General features: G+C 50.1%; 5 protein-coding genes across 5 annotated transcripts; 2 read left to right on the top strand and 3 right to left on the bottom strand.

Annotated features, from left to right (window-relative positions):
• Positions 1 to 48: 48 nt before the first annotated feature.
• On the top strand, positions 49 to 471 carry CDV56_100024 (uncharacterized protein; the record flags this gene model as incomplete). Its single annotated transcript, XM_026753643.1, has 1 exon — positions 49 to 471. A coding segment is annotated over one exon (423 nt), but the record flags the coding sequence as incomplete, so codon positions are not given.
• A 951-nt stretch (positions 472 to 1,422) lies between these two features.
• Positions 1,423 to 4,305, bottom strand: CDV56_100411 (putative mucin family signaling protein Msb2; the record flags this gene model as incomplete). Its single annotated transcript, XM_026754030.1, has 1 exon — positions 1,423 to 4,305. One exon carries the CDS (start codon positions 4,303 to 4,305, stop codon positions 1,423 to 1,425), a length of 2,883 nt encoding a protein of 960 aa, XP_026616103.1.
• A 3,964-nt stretch (positions 4,306 to 8,269) lies between these two features.
• On the bottom strand, positions 8,270 to 8,808 carry CDV56_101459 (uncharacterized protein; the record flags this gene model as incomplete). The annotated part of the gene is made up of 3 exons (XM_026755078.1): positions 8,270 to 8,371; positions 8,435 to 8,584; positions 8,644 to 8,808. The coding sequence occupies 3 exons, from the start codon at positions 8,806 to 8,808 to the stop codon at positions 8,270 to 8,272; spliced, it is 417 nt and encodes a 138-aa protein (XP_026616104.1).
• A 674-nt stretch (positions 8,809 to 9,482) lies between these two features.
• On the top strand, positions 9,483 to 11,174 carry CDV56_101640 (uncharacterized protein; the record flags this gene model as incomplete). Its single annotated transcript, XM_026755259.1, has 4 exons — positions 9,483 to 9,741; positions 9,809 to 10,136; positions 10,193 to 10,334; positions 10,395 to 11,174. 4 exons carry the CDS (start codon positions 9,483 to 9,485, stop codon positions 11,172 to 11,174), a joined length of 1,509 nt encoding a protein of 502 aa, XP_026616105.1.
• A 266-nt stretch (positions 11,175 to 11,440) lies between these two features.
• On the bottom strand, positions 11,441 to 13,297 carry CDV56_101905 (uncharacterized protein; the record flags this gene model as incomplete). Its single annotated transcript, XM_026755524.1, has 1 exon — positions 11,441 to 13,297. The coding sequence occupies one exon, from the start codon at positions 13,295 to 13,297 to the stop codon at positions 11,441 to 11,443; it is 1,857 nt and encodes a 618-aa protein (XP_026616106.1).
• Positions 13,298 to 13,930: the final 633 nt, after the last annotated feature.

The following is a 13,930-nucleotide window of genomic DNA, read 5'->3' on the forward strand; positions in this document are numbered from 1 at the left end:
GTGAATAAGATTAAGGGAAAGTACAGCTACTGAACCCGAATGTGACAGCTCGGCCTCGCAGTCGTCCCCTTCCTCCCTTACATCTTCGACGAACCCGTCGGCGAAGCAGTAGAATGGTCCTTCCGCACCGCCCTCCGCGCCTACGCAGGCGAGGACGCCGTCCGCCACCTCCCCGTCCCGACCTCGCTCGCTCACCCCACCACCACCGAACATAAAGACGCAGACGCAGACGCAGACGCACCTTCCCTATCGCACTACCTTAAGACCCAGGCGGAGAAGAACTCGTCCACGACGCTCGGAGCCGACGCGTCCGTCGCAGCGAGCGCGAGTCTCTCCTGGGAGGAATACAAGGCCGAGCGGCAGAAGGCGAAGGAGGAGCGCAGGCGGGAGCGCGAGGCGAAGGGCCAGATTGGACCGCTCGCTTGGTTGGGGTTCGGGCCAGGGTCGAGCTCGAAGAGTAAAACGGAGTAATGGGCGTCTATGCTCCTTATCATTCGTGGGTGGGTTGGCGCGGGGCGTTTCATGGTGCTCAGGCGCCTGCGCTTGATCCTGTGTGATTTTTGGTCTGCCGCGTAGACTCCGTCTCCGTCCGATCCGTTTCCTTTGTCATTCATCTCATCTCTGTTGCATATGCACAGCCATGTATAGGAGTTCCAGGTGCTCTCAGCTCAATGTTTCCAAGTTCTATCCAATAGATCTAATTGATAATGGAAAAGGACGTACACTAGATTCATTGACTTATCCTTGGCCTGCCAAGACTCTGTGCAGGCAAAAACATGCAGCTCAGTATCAACCTGTAGCTACGTACTTGCAACATCGAACGATATTCAATATATTACCGGTCAAATAAATATACACACATTCGTTCAACATCCATATCGGTTCAAATATCACAAATACGACTCGTTCACTCTCTACTCACACTATACATCTGTACAATAATCACAAGAACAAAACACTGAAAGACATCAAGGGGAACAGGGCCAGGGGCGATAGTATACGGCATCACTCATCACAGATACCTACCCCCCAACCCAGGTATGGAGCAGAGGAATTGATTTTTTTGACAAGATGCGAGTCGAGAAGGTCACAATGATCTTGGTGTGGGGAGGTAAGTACTTCTCTGTGGCACCATAAAGGAAAGTAAGAAACGAAAAGGGAGAAAAGTGAGGTCCAAAGTCTGGCAAGAACAAATGGGGAATAAATATAGGAAAATATGGTAGAAGAAGAGACAGAATGATACAAAAGACAACGCCCAGAAAGCGCTGTCACATAAACAGAAGAAAATGAATACATTCAGAAGTTAAAGGTTATCTCCGAAGGAAGCGGGACTGACAAGCATTCCGCTGAGTCCCACTCCTGCCCATGATCTCTGAGCCACATCGTATGCGCAACCTATCATTCCTGTTGCAATACCCGAGCTTAGTTCCAGCCCAGCGAGTTCTCGGCCATGACAGGAGCACTGATCATCTGGGCCCGGCCACTTCCCCGGCTATTTTGGCTGTTGCGGGAAAGACGGCCGCCGGCGGCGAAGAGAGAACCGGCACCGCGACCTTCACTTGTCTGCTCGACAGTGGAACTGGAGCGGCGATGCAATTGACGCTTCTTGCGGTAGCGACGAGCAACCCAGAACATACCCGCACCATAGGCTGCTGCACCGGCCACGACACCAACGCCGATGCCAACAGAGCTGGCCCGAGCGGAAGAGCTGCGGCTGGCACCGGCATCCGCGTTGTTAGCAGAGTCACTACCATTGCCACTGCTACCGCTGCTGCTGCCGCCGCCGCTGTATCCGCTGCCGCTAGACGATCCGCTGCCACCAGATGAGCCAGATTCTCCGACAACAAGAGGGATTGATGGATCGATCATCGAGAACAAGGTCTTGACCGACTCGTTGGGCTGCTCGTAGAGTTTGGATAATGGGCTGCGGAGCAGCTTCCTCAAGGTGTCAACCTTGTCCGTAGGGATATAAGCCAAGGCAACGGTTGCAATATACCCGGTGCTGGCCGAGTTGTCGTAGGGCTGGATCGCAAACATAGAGATGTCTTTGCCGAGAATCTCCAAAGCATAGATCAGACCCTGTGGAACATACAGGAAGATCTGCGATGAAGAGAGCGGGGTCGTGGCGACGAAGCTGTATCGGAGCTTGCCATTGAAACCGATCTGAATCAATGTAGAGTCCGATGGAGGGGAAGTAACACTATTGGCTGGCGAGATAGATCCAGGCAACTGAGCAGGCTGAGTGGTGCCAGTGGCAGTCTCAGCCGTCGAGACCTGAGTCGTGCTTGTAGGCTCCACCAAAATACTGGAGGGAACAAAGTCGGTGTTCTCGGAGGTGGTAGTTTCAGCGGGTGGACGAGTAGTAGTTGTCGTGGTGGGTGCGACTGTGGTCTCTGGCGTGGTTGTCGAACTTGTGCTGGCTTGCTCGGTTGTAGAGGGCGTCGGAGTTACCGAGCTCGTGAAAGTGGCAGTCGGCGTGACCTGGGTAGTGGGCACAGTCGAGCCTACTGCTGTGGAACCGGTGACAGCGATCGAGGAACCAATGGCAGTATCAGTGCTACCGGGAATGACAGCGGTGCTGGTGGCCGAGGGAGCAGTTGTAGGAACGCTAGGACTGATCTGAGTGAATGAAGTTCCCGTTTCAGTTCCGCTGATGCCTCCCGGGATGAGGATACTAGTCAAGCCGGTGGGGACGGCAACGAAACTGCTGGTGGGCGTGCTTGCACTTGGAATGATTCCGGTGCTACCGAGGATAGGACCCAGAATTCCACCCAGGCCACTCGAGGTGGACGCGGAGGGTGTCACAACAGGGACACTGACAGAAATAGTAGGCAGACCAAGGCCTGTGGATGCCGAGGTCTCAGCCCCGCTGCTACTGTCGGTGATGGCTGAGGATGATGCAGCAGAACCGGGTAAAAGGTCAGAGATACCAGAGGTCAACGAATCGAGCAAACCGCTCGAGCTTGCAGTTGGGGCTGGGGTGGCCTGCGTCGAAGAGGGAACAACACCCGTCGAAGTGGGAACGACGCCAGTCGAAGTGGGGACAACGCCTGTCGAAGAGGGGATGACGTCTGTTGAGGAAACAGCATCTGTCAGAGACGCAGCAACATCTGTCGAGGAGGCAACAACGCCATCAGTGGTGGAAGAATTGGAATGGGCAGCTCCAGGCAAAATTTCAGAGACTTTCGAGGCAACTGTGTCAAGGAGGCCGGACGAGCTGGCAGTTGCGGTCGGGGTCGGAGTCGCTTCCACCGAAGAGGGAACAGCGACAGTCGATGAACCCAGTAGCGTTGTAGATGTTGTGCTGGAATCAGTGCTCTCGGTCGCCGAACCCTTGAGGGTGTTGGACTCTCCAGTGACGGATGAGCTTACTGTAGGAATGACACTGGTTGCGCTGGTCGAGGTTCCCAGAAGGCCGCCAACAAGGCTGTCCACACCGCTCAAGGCGTCGCTGACGACATTTCCGCTGCTTGTGGCAGCAGTCGATGAGGTTGTTGGAGTTTGAGCATTTTCAGAAGCGGCTGTCTGGGCCTCAGAAGAGGTCTGCGCGGTTGACGAGGAGGCTATGGTCGCTTGGGAGCTGTCCGAAGCGGCTGTCTGGGCCTCAGAAGAGGTCTGCGCGGTGGACGAGGAGGCTATGGTTGCTTGGGAGTTGTCCGAAGCGGCTGTCTGGGCCTCAGAAGAGGTCTGCGCGGCTGACGAGGAGGTTGTCGTCTGAACATCCTTCGAAGCAGACTGATCGGCGGTAGAAGATGCCTTGGACGATGACGACGCAGCTGCGACCGTTGACGACTCGGTAGTCGAAGCTGACTTAGCATCAGAAGATGTCTGGTCTTGCGAAGTGGTAGTTGAAGCGGCGTCTGTGGTGGCACTTGAGCCTGCAGGCGCAGTCTCGGAGGTTGAAGTAGAGCTCGTCACGGTCACTGCTGAGGCGGCCGCTGTGCGGGTTGGCGCGATTGTGGGACTACCGGTAATGGTGTGAGAGACGCCGTTTGCGTCTACCGAGATGGTGATGGGCACGATGACGACGGGGGCTTCTGTAGACACCGGTGTGCTGGTTGTTGTCTCGGCGCCGTTTTGAAGCAGGCTGTTGAAGTAGGACATAAAGGGATTCCCATCGGCCCTTGTAGTCAAGTGGGCGTCAGTGCTCGAGGCAGCGGTAGATGAATCACGTCCATAGACGACATGTCTCTTGAGTTGTTTGGGAATGAAGCGAGGCTTCAATTCCTGGGCGTTTTCGGCTGTGACGAGTTCGAGACCCCCCAGGGACAGGAGGGCCGCAACGAGATGAGTCGCAGGACGCATGGTGTTGATACCAAATTGATTGATTGCTCGCGATAAGGAACGGCTAGGGTTGACGATGCCGCAATTATGCACAAAGGAATGGACGGAGCCGAAAGCTCAGCAGGGCTCCTATAGACAAATGTAATTCACGAGAGAGGCTCAGTGTTATCCGTCACGCTCGGAAATGCATCGATGCAGGTGTTGGAGCTGGCTGGGCGATTGGAAATGCTGGTGTCACGTCCAAAATCGTATATACCGTATGTAGCTAGGAGGCTGGGACGCAATCACGGTTTCTTCGGACCAGACACCCTTGCTGGCAGTCGACAATAGATAGTGATAGACTGCGATCGTCGACTGAATCCAATACAAACGCTTCGATGATGTGAGATAGAGGATCGGGATGGTAGCGATATAGCAGCGGCGACGTCAAAGCTGATCAATTCGTGATAAAGAGCGAGTATATAAACAATGCGAATAAAGAGCGACAAGGGAAGCTATTGAGTCGACTATCCCCCAAAGCGAATTGCAAAACGAATGTGAGTAAGGAGCGAACGACGAGATCTAGATTAGAAACGTCAAAATAAAATAAAATAAAAAGGACAACGTTATCTGTCGTGGATAAGGAGGTGGTAGTGAGTGAGGGTGGTGGTGGAAGAGGCCGATGGATAAAAGTACCTGTGAGTAAGGAGGACTGACTGATCTCTGGTAGAAGCGAGAGCGCGACCGTGGTAGAGAGGGGGGTGGGAAAGTGGATGCGATGCAAGGAGTCAGGGCCAACGGTAAATAATATGGGCTACGTCAGCCAACAACAGCACCGACTATCATGTAGATAGAAGAAAGACGAGACAATTAAGAGGGACGAAGAGAATAAAAGAGGGGGAAAAGAAGAACAAAAGTAAAAAGAGTGACAAGAGGCAGGACAGACAGCAGCACTTGAGAAGACGAAAGACTACCGAAGAGAGAGGGATCTGGAAGGTGAAAGGGAAATTAATTGAGGCGGAGATTATCTTTGTCTAGTTTGAGGTTAGTCTGGTTTATTTTCGTTGTTAGCGCAGAGCAACTGGAATTATTGTTACCATACTGTAAGATTCTACAGGGGCAGGCCATATTTACCACCAAATCAGTGCACATCGGCCGTGGAAATGGAAAGCGAGGTCCGAATATTACAGAATAATACAGAGTATTGTTACCTAAGGTAGTATCACTCAAGGTAAACGTACAAGGGACACATTATGGCCACGCACCACTTTGCGGCTAGCAGCCACGGTTCTACAGTCAACAAACAGTGTGCTACTGTCCTTCTAGATACCTTGAGTTACTACTTTGAAATGTTGGCATTGGCAACACCTTGACGTCCTGCCATACTCAAAGTCGATGTACTTATCTGCAGATATCCGTCGTGATGCTACCAGCCTATCAGACTGGATGGTTCTCTCATGGAATAGATAATCACAAGAAGCAAGGCTCACTACTGCGGCTGGCTACTGCAGCATAGCCTAAGGATACCGCTTCCAAGTCTACTGGGAAAGACAACATCAGTACTAATCTGTAATTCCAGTTAGCCTCGGTCAATGGCAGCTTTGGATATCTCAATATTATGAACTCCCTGAGTTGGCCCAGTGAACAGATTTGAAGGGAGAAAATCAGAAGAGAGGTCTAGATGGCCCATGGTGTATCTGGATCGACAAAAGACCCTGACTGAGTTCGAAGTAAGATGCCTTCAAGTCAAAGGCACACAATCAAGTGGCACTGTAGTCGATCTGTAGCACAAAAGCAGTGTAGTGGCAGTGTTGAAGGCCAAGGCATAATCGCAAGAATTTCAGAACAGGATTGAATAAGGTGATTAACATTCCCCTGTGTGAAACTAGAACAAAGGAAACATGCAGTTCCTAGGTTCATTGAAGAAGTTCATGAGTTTATCCATCCATCCATAGGTGGCTGATTCTAGCTCCTGTGGATTAACCTCTCTTTAGTCATTAATCAAGTTCAAAGAAGACATGTAGGCTACCAGCATCATCATTAATGGCCACTGTGATTGCTACTGTGCATGCTGATCTGCTGGCCAGGCGTGCACATCATAATTCCCGCCCTAGGCCTCCACAACCCGCTCACCAATCACCCATGATCCATCTAACCAACTCACCAGCCTCTTGCCAAATGCTGACTTTGCACTGCAGTAAGCCCATTCCGTCAAGGTTCGGACCATCGCAAGGCCTAGAATGACGGCGTCATTTTAGTGCGTGTGTGGACCACAAGCAGTCCACTTGTTCCGACTCCTAAGATGAATTGTGGATATGGTGGAGTGTTGTGGTGCGTGGTGATACAGAGTTACAGTGATTCAACGGCCGACTCGAAGTGACAGCCGTAAGGAACATGGACATGGAGTTGGTCAGAGTCTGAGGTCTGAGCCCTCTTCTCCTCCTCAAGATAATCTTCTTGTTTGATGAATTAGATTAAGCGTACAGCCTTATGGTTATGACTACGGTTTATTCATTGTCAAAAGATACCCGACGATGACAGCATTTCTAACCTGAGGCATGAGCCCTGTTCTGTACTCTATCAGCACATAATAACAAACCACTGAGCAATCAGGAAAAAAGACAATATGGCAAAATACTCCGTCTGGAGAATCATAGCGTACGCTAGCATATTTGCAGTAAAGCCTCCATTAGCGTGTCATGGCGACTGACACCATTGACCTGGATGAGAAACATAGGGGAACAACTCGTTCATTCGGTCTTCAACCGGTAGTAAACTATTACATACTAGACAACGAGTCTAACGACTGCTCAATTCAGCGATCGACTCGGTCATAGTGTGAGGAACACTCCAAAGTACTCCGTAAAGTGATTATTGACGATTAAACTTCGATAGGCTGATGCTAAAGAATGCGCGTGTCAATCATCATATCACCTTCCAGACTTCTACAGAGTATCCATCTACATTCGACCAGCAATCTGAGTGCCAGGTATCAAGTATCGCGCGGAAATGCCTCTCTCTCGAATGCTATGATCTGTCAATAAGGCGATGTTTTACTTCCACATGTTTTCCCCTGCCAGGATGCAGTACGCCGTAAGCGACCTGGTCTGGGAGGCTGAAACGGTCGTCTTTTCATCCCTTTTGGCTCGGCACTGCCAGGAAAACACCGAGCCTGGTACAGGTATGCCCACAATCAACAGCAGTCAAATTGCAAATTTCTGTCAAGTGAGCAGACATCTAGTAATACTACCTGGAGAGCAACTAGAAAGTGAACTGTTGAAGTCACTTAGTCCCAGCGACGAGTAGCAAATGTCCCCTATGGCCTCTGCAGTACGCATAGGACAGAATGGTGATGTTTAGTACAGAGTACAGAGTACAGACTCGGAGACCATGTCCTGATCCAGTAAAAATGCCAGCAATCAATAGACAATATCTTAAAATTTTTGCTGCCTCCTGAGACCCCAGCTATCCACAGCATTATGCTCGAGCCGGGGCAAAACTTCATTCCAGGTACCACGCAGTATCCTCACGCTTGAGAATTCTGAGAACAACGTCATTGACATTCCTCCCCCATGTGCTTGGAGTCGACCATGTTTTTCATGATAGATGATGGATCAAAAAATGTTCTCCTTGATGAGACAAACAAAATGTGACGCTGTCTAGACACTTGGTAGAGACAGATTTGCCGTACTTGGTGCCTGAGTTGGTCCTGGTAAAATGACGCTAAACCTGTTCCTGAAAAAGGACCTACAAAGGCCCACTTTACTAGCAAATGTCCGTGATACATACAGTGGTACAGGGTTTTATAGCATTGGGTACCTCACAGTAGTAATGGTATTCTCAGCTTACCATTATCATCAAATCAACTGGTGTTCTGGTTCAAGATGAGTTGTCAGCCACATCAACACCAGCCATACGACCGTCAACTCAAGATACCTACCTATCACACAGCTCCAACCAATCCAACAACTCATCACCACGCCTCCCAGTCATCATACCATAACACCTAAAGTCGAGAATCCCTCACCCCCCTCGTCACCACTGCAGAACACTCAATCTCCACATCCGTACCCAACGGCAACGTCCTAACAGCAACGCAAGTCCGCGCCTAACCCATCAGAATCAGCATCCACCTCGTCTCAAAGCAGCACAAAAATGAATCAGAACTAACCGGCTTTGGCTCCCCAAATGCCGCCTGGTAGACTTCATTCACAGCCGCAAAGTCCCCCATATCAGCCAGGAAGATATTCACCTTTACCACGTCATGCAGACTCGATCCGCCTGCTTCCAGGACGGCAGATAGATTGTGGAGGATTTGCTTCTGCGTCTGCCTCAGCTTTTATCTTTCAGAATTGAAATGAGGGGTGGGGGGGAAGGTACAGTGCGCTCTTGTATCGGGCCCTCCACCATCTTCCCTGTTGTAGGATCCACGCCTACCTGCCCGGAACAGTAGACCATATCCCCTACTTTGATCCCCTGGGAGAGGAATGGAGGTGGGAGGGGGGCTTTTTCGGTTCGGATGGGGATGCGGGTTGCTTTGGCCATGATTATTGGGGAGGTTATCCAGTTGAAGTTTTGAAGATTGTTGGATGCTGGAGGTTCTTGGGGTGTGGAAGGCTGGAGGTAGAGTCGTGCGGAGATGTCGCCCCACTATGACTATGACCCGGTATATGGGGTCTACCGTCCACTCAACAGGTATCTATCTAGGTGACGGCTACATAGGCAGATAATACTTGGAAGATAAAGAAATGAGTCTTGGATTATTATGAGAGTCGTTGACACAGTTGTATTCTTGAGAAATAAATTTGGATTGTCGGTGCGGGGAGATATATTCTGGTTTATGGTTATGGTGAAGCTGTTATAACAAGACCAAGACAGAGATCTATTATGCAGACAGATAGAATCTTAAAGTCTGGCACCAAATCAGAGATGTCTTCACCCTTTGAAGAGACTGGGCTATTTCTAGATATATACAAGCTGTCTAGTATATATATCTATATCTATATCAAGCCAATATACAAGTCAATCCACTGAAAACAAGCAAACTGTAGAGGATTTCAGTAGTATGCATATGCACAGGAGTGCTTATATCCTGACCCTCTCACATCATTACACACGTCTAGAGCAACAGTGAATGTGCAAGATGCCCTCCTACTCAAACCCAACACTAATCCTCAAATCTCTCACCAGAATGATCCGGAACATGACCCGCCAGCAAAATGGATCGCTATCGCCCACACATGGAAACAATTCGAGAATTCCCAGAACTTCCAAACCTAGCTCTACAGATGACCGAGAATTGGAAGCCCATCCCTGACTGGGAGGCCGACTGCAAGGCAAAGCGTAGACCAAGACCAGCTCCCCAGTCAAAGAGCCCTGTCGAGGTCCGCGTACATGGTCTGGCAGCAAACTTCTTCCTGGATCTCCCTGACGATAGAATCATCCCCAGCTACTATCTGAAGAAAGCCGAGAGAACTGGTATGTTTTGCCTGTCCCAAAAGACGTCCTGTCCTGACAGAGGAAATCACTGACTGATGTGTCTTAGTCATTGTTCAGCGTACACCCTGGTGCTTTCGCGAGGCTGACGATGCCCGCGACGTGAACATAAACAAATGGTCTCCAATCGACCTTCGCTTTCGAAGCGTCTTCATGACCCTCAGAAAACTCCCCGAGTTTGGCTCTCTTTACGACGAAGATGAAGACGAGGACGAGGGGTACGGTACGATGGACGGCGGGGGAAGCAAGTCCAAGCCCAAGTTCGATGAAACGATCAAACTTCAGGGACAAGTCGTGTATGCTCTTCTGCAAGGGATCTTTGAAGCATTCAGAATCAGCAGAGAAACGGACAACAGTGACTCCTATTACTTTTTGCGGTCAGTAGCTTCTCCACGGCATGTCGCTCTCAACGCTTTCACTCACAGCCGTTTAGGGCTAGGCTGCTCAACTGCGAGCTCGAATATTGGATCGGATACCGCGAGAGGTACAGAGACGGTCCTATCACAGCTGGAATGGTCGGCTTAGATCACTATCCTAACAAGAAGGTCTGCGCTGCAGTTCTGCCCGTGTCGGCGGTAAGCTTTGCCCCTACAAATCCACACACGTCGTGTCGGATCGCTAATACCTGCTTGTAGTCATTGGAAAACATATCTCTCAGATCGGCCCTCGAGGACAAGCTCAAGCTCATGCTTGGCCAGCTCCTTCTTAACATCTCCCGTCTGCGGCCCCATGGGGATCAGATCCCGGACCAGGAGGTTTATCTGATTGGCATCCACGGTTCCAGGCTGCATATTCTTCGTGCCATCTTCCTCGGCCAGAAAACGTCCCGTCTGTGGAGCGGAAGACATAACCGTCCCTCCTCAGATGCCGATGCGGTAGACCCCAATCCGAGCACAGCCTACGATCGATTCTACTCTGGAAAGAACCTGGAACGACTTCGCCAACAGGTGGAGTGGCTTAGTGCAAAAAATCTGGACAGCGATCCAAATCCCCGTAATCTTCGAGTCTTGGGCAGCCGAGAATTTGATCTCTGGCGCAAGCAAGATTTTCGGGCGGCCGTCAAGATGCTTGTAGCTCTGTTCATCTACATGATGAGCGGCCAGGCTCGTTGCGGCGTCCTGCAGAGTGCGTTCAAGAATTACCCTGTTGATGATGAATCAGACGATGACTTGGAGGAGGTACATGACACCCGCAAAAAGGTGGCGATTGAAGAAGAGGAGCTAGCAAAGAGAGAAAAAGAGCTGGAAGAGACGGAAAGGAAGAAGCGTGAGGAGAAACGGAACAAGGCGAGCATGAGGGGAAAGATGCGAAGCTCCATCCATGATCGCATTCGAGGATTCAAAGGTTGGCGTAAGTGGGATGACTCTGTGTGGCAGGACAAAGAGAAGGATAGCTCACTGGAGGAGGACTTGTAGACCATGTATTCCGATCCTTGTTTGTCCTGAGGACCATGCAGCCTGGACCATCGTGCTCCTGGTAGAGTCAGCTATTCTGAATCAGTCAAGTTCGACTTGGCGATTTTGCAAAACCTGGCAATGCGCTTAAATGCAACATTCCATTTGAATAGGAGGTGCACCATCAAGCAAATAGAGTTGTGATTTTTCTGTACAAACACCAAAATATGATCACAATGTTGTCACAAATTGTTGCTTCGCATGAGGTCATAACCAGAAATGATCATCTACTCTCGGTCTCTGCGACGCCTTTCAGACTCAAACTCGGTGAATCCATCAATACCCAGTCCGTCTTGCCCCCCGGTGCGAAAATACTCGACAACAACACCAATAGCGTAGCATGTTCCCGCCGTCGCTACACCACTGATGAGCATTCTACGAAGAGCTGTTCGAACTCTGGACCAAGCCTTCGCATGATCAGTATCCTTTGAAGCTTCAGCAGTGCTTGCAATGGCCGGATTGGGAGACAAGTCAGAAGGACCAGTCGCCGCTCGGAGATTTTTATCATGTTCTGACTGAGTGGAAGCCAGTTGTCCTGCTAGACCACCACGGCTTGGGATCTTTGAACGCATAACTGAGCCACTCTCGGAAGCCTGTCTAAAGACAATGATATCCTCGCCGCCAGAGACAATTTCATACCCGTCGTTGTGCATTTTAGCAAGGTACGGCACGAACTTCGCAGGATGGCTCAAACGAGAAAGGACTTCCGCGGGTGAAAGCAGCTTATCCGTCGGCTGCAGTGAGGAGCTCGTCTCTGCTTCCATTATCCGCAAGGTAGAGGGGTCATATACAAGAACACGATATGTTGCTGTTGCCCAAGGATCATTTGAAGAGACTTGATCCTGATTGTACTGCTCCTCGGCTTCATGATCTGGATCAACCCTTACGTTGTGATAGCCTTCTTGAACACGAGGAATGGAGGTACTTGCAGTCATTGAACTCTGCGAGCGCAACTGAGGCTTTGATAATTCAGGTGTCTTCGAAACCGTCTCCTTTGATTCAAAAGAATCATAGATTTTGTACTTCTCTCGAATGCTTTGAGCATCTAGATCTTTGACTGGGTCTTCGGCCAACTCAAAAGCAAGGTCCAACTTGCGCCGCTTTTCCCTTAATTGACCTTCAGAATCCTGATCCTTGTTCTTCAGCTCGTAGGGTGTGCGAATGTCACTGGCGCGCAGAATATCCAAATCTTCAGCCTTTTCTGCTTGCGTAACCCACTCTTCCTGCTGTTTAAGCTCGTCGGGTGTCATATGTGGCGTAACTCGTGGATTTATTGTTTTCGTGGGGACGCTTGAGGACCGTTCATTCTGATGGCTGGCTGCAGAGTCAGGCACATCGTGAGTCTCTAAACGAGCATGGCAAATTGGTAATGGCTCGTTAGTTGTTCCAGATGACAGTACTGCCTTTGCAAAAGCCGTGGATTCGTCCTGAGGCTCAGCTGGGTCTTTGAGCTTGTTTTCATCGAAATTTCCTGGCTTCGCAGGAAACTTGTTGCTGCGAGACGCGGATTCGCCTGGTCCTTGTGTGTTATTTTGAAGACTTGGGTCATCGGCACTTCCAGATTGCACGGTATTTTCATGGGATCCAACCTCTGTAACCCCTTTTGCGTCTGATTTTACTTCTGAGCGATCTACCGGGGAGAGGAAGCCAGCACTCTGAGCATCGTCACTTTGAATTGTGTTCGAATGAATCGTTGAACTGGGAGTTTCGGTGTGTTTGATATTCCGAGACCTCTCACAAGCTTCCCCCTTCTTCCGGACCATGCGGCCAGTAATTGGATCAAACTCCTTCTCTCCAATATCATCCTTCGCCAGCTCCTCATATGTATTGACCTCGTTTTTGAGGCTTGCTGACTGTTTGTCACTGGGCTGAGGATCTGATGAATGCACAACATCAGTCTTCACGCGCGCAGTCGTATCAGTCGCCTTAGGCTCAGCTTCTGCCTTTGACCCATGACCGAAAAAGGACTGAAACAAGGAAGAGAAAATATTCTCATGCTTGCCCGAAGACTTGAATGGTTCAAGTCTCCTCCCGAATAAAGCCGCGTAAGGATCCGCCTCGATCTCCTTCTTTATTTGTTCCATCCTCTGCTCCAAACGAACCCTTTGTGCTTCCCAATAGTCGTTCCTGGGCGTACGTTCATTCCGATATGGAGGAATGCTGAATTTCAACCGGCACCATCCCCAGCCAGGATTCCACCAGGGATGATGATTATCGAATATAGATTGTGATCTTTGACGGTGCCCAAATTCTCGGTCTCTTAGCTTTGAAGGACTATGGCGCTGGTACTTTTCTAACATCCTTCGTTCGTCCAAGCTTCTGCTCCCATGTCGATGGTATGGATACCGCCATATCCCTCGGCTCTGGATTGAGGTTGTGCTCGACACCTGGGGGAAAGTGATGTATGGGACTTCAGAATATCTTGGAATAGCTCTCGAGCACCTGGATGGTTTGGGATTCGATAGCAGTGCAATACATGCCATTTTGAACGCTCTCCTTTGAGCTCAATAGATTAACTTATCAAGTCTCTCGATAATGAAGATGTAGCCAAAGCTAGCGAGCTATACCTGACTGCGTTATGACAGCCAACAATCTAGACGATCACATCACAGCAGCTTTCGCAGCTTTAGCTCTCAACGAAAGCCCAAGCTAGAGTCAAGTACTAACAAAGATAAGAAATGATGGAGACTAAGATTGACGATGGATGTCACAACAGA

The sequence above is a fragment of the Aspergillus thermomutatus genome (genome assembly GCF_002237265.1).
Source record: "Aspergillus thermomutatus strain HMR AF 39 chromosome Unknown NODE_49, whole genome shotgun sequence".
NCBI classification, from domain to species: domain Eukaryota; kingdom Fungi; phylum Ascomycota; class Eurotiomycetes; order Eurotiales; family Aspergillaceae; genus Aspergillus; species Aspergillus thermomutatus.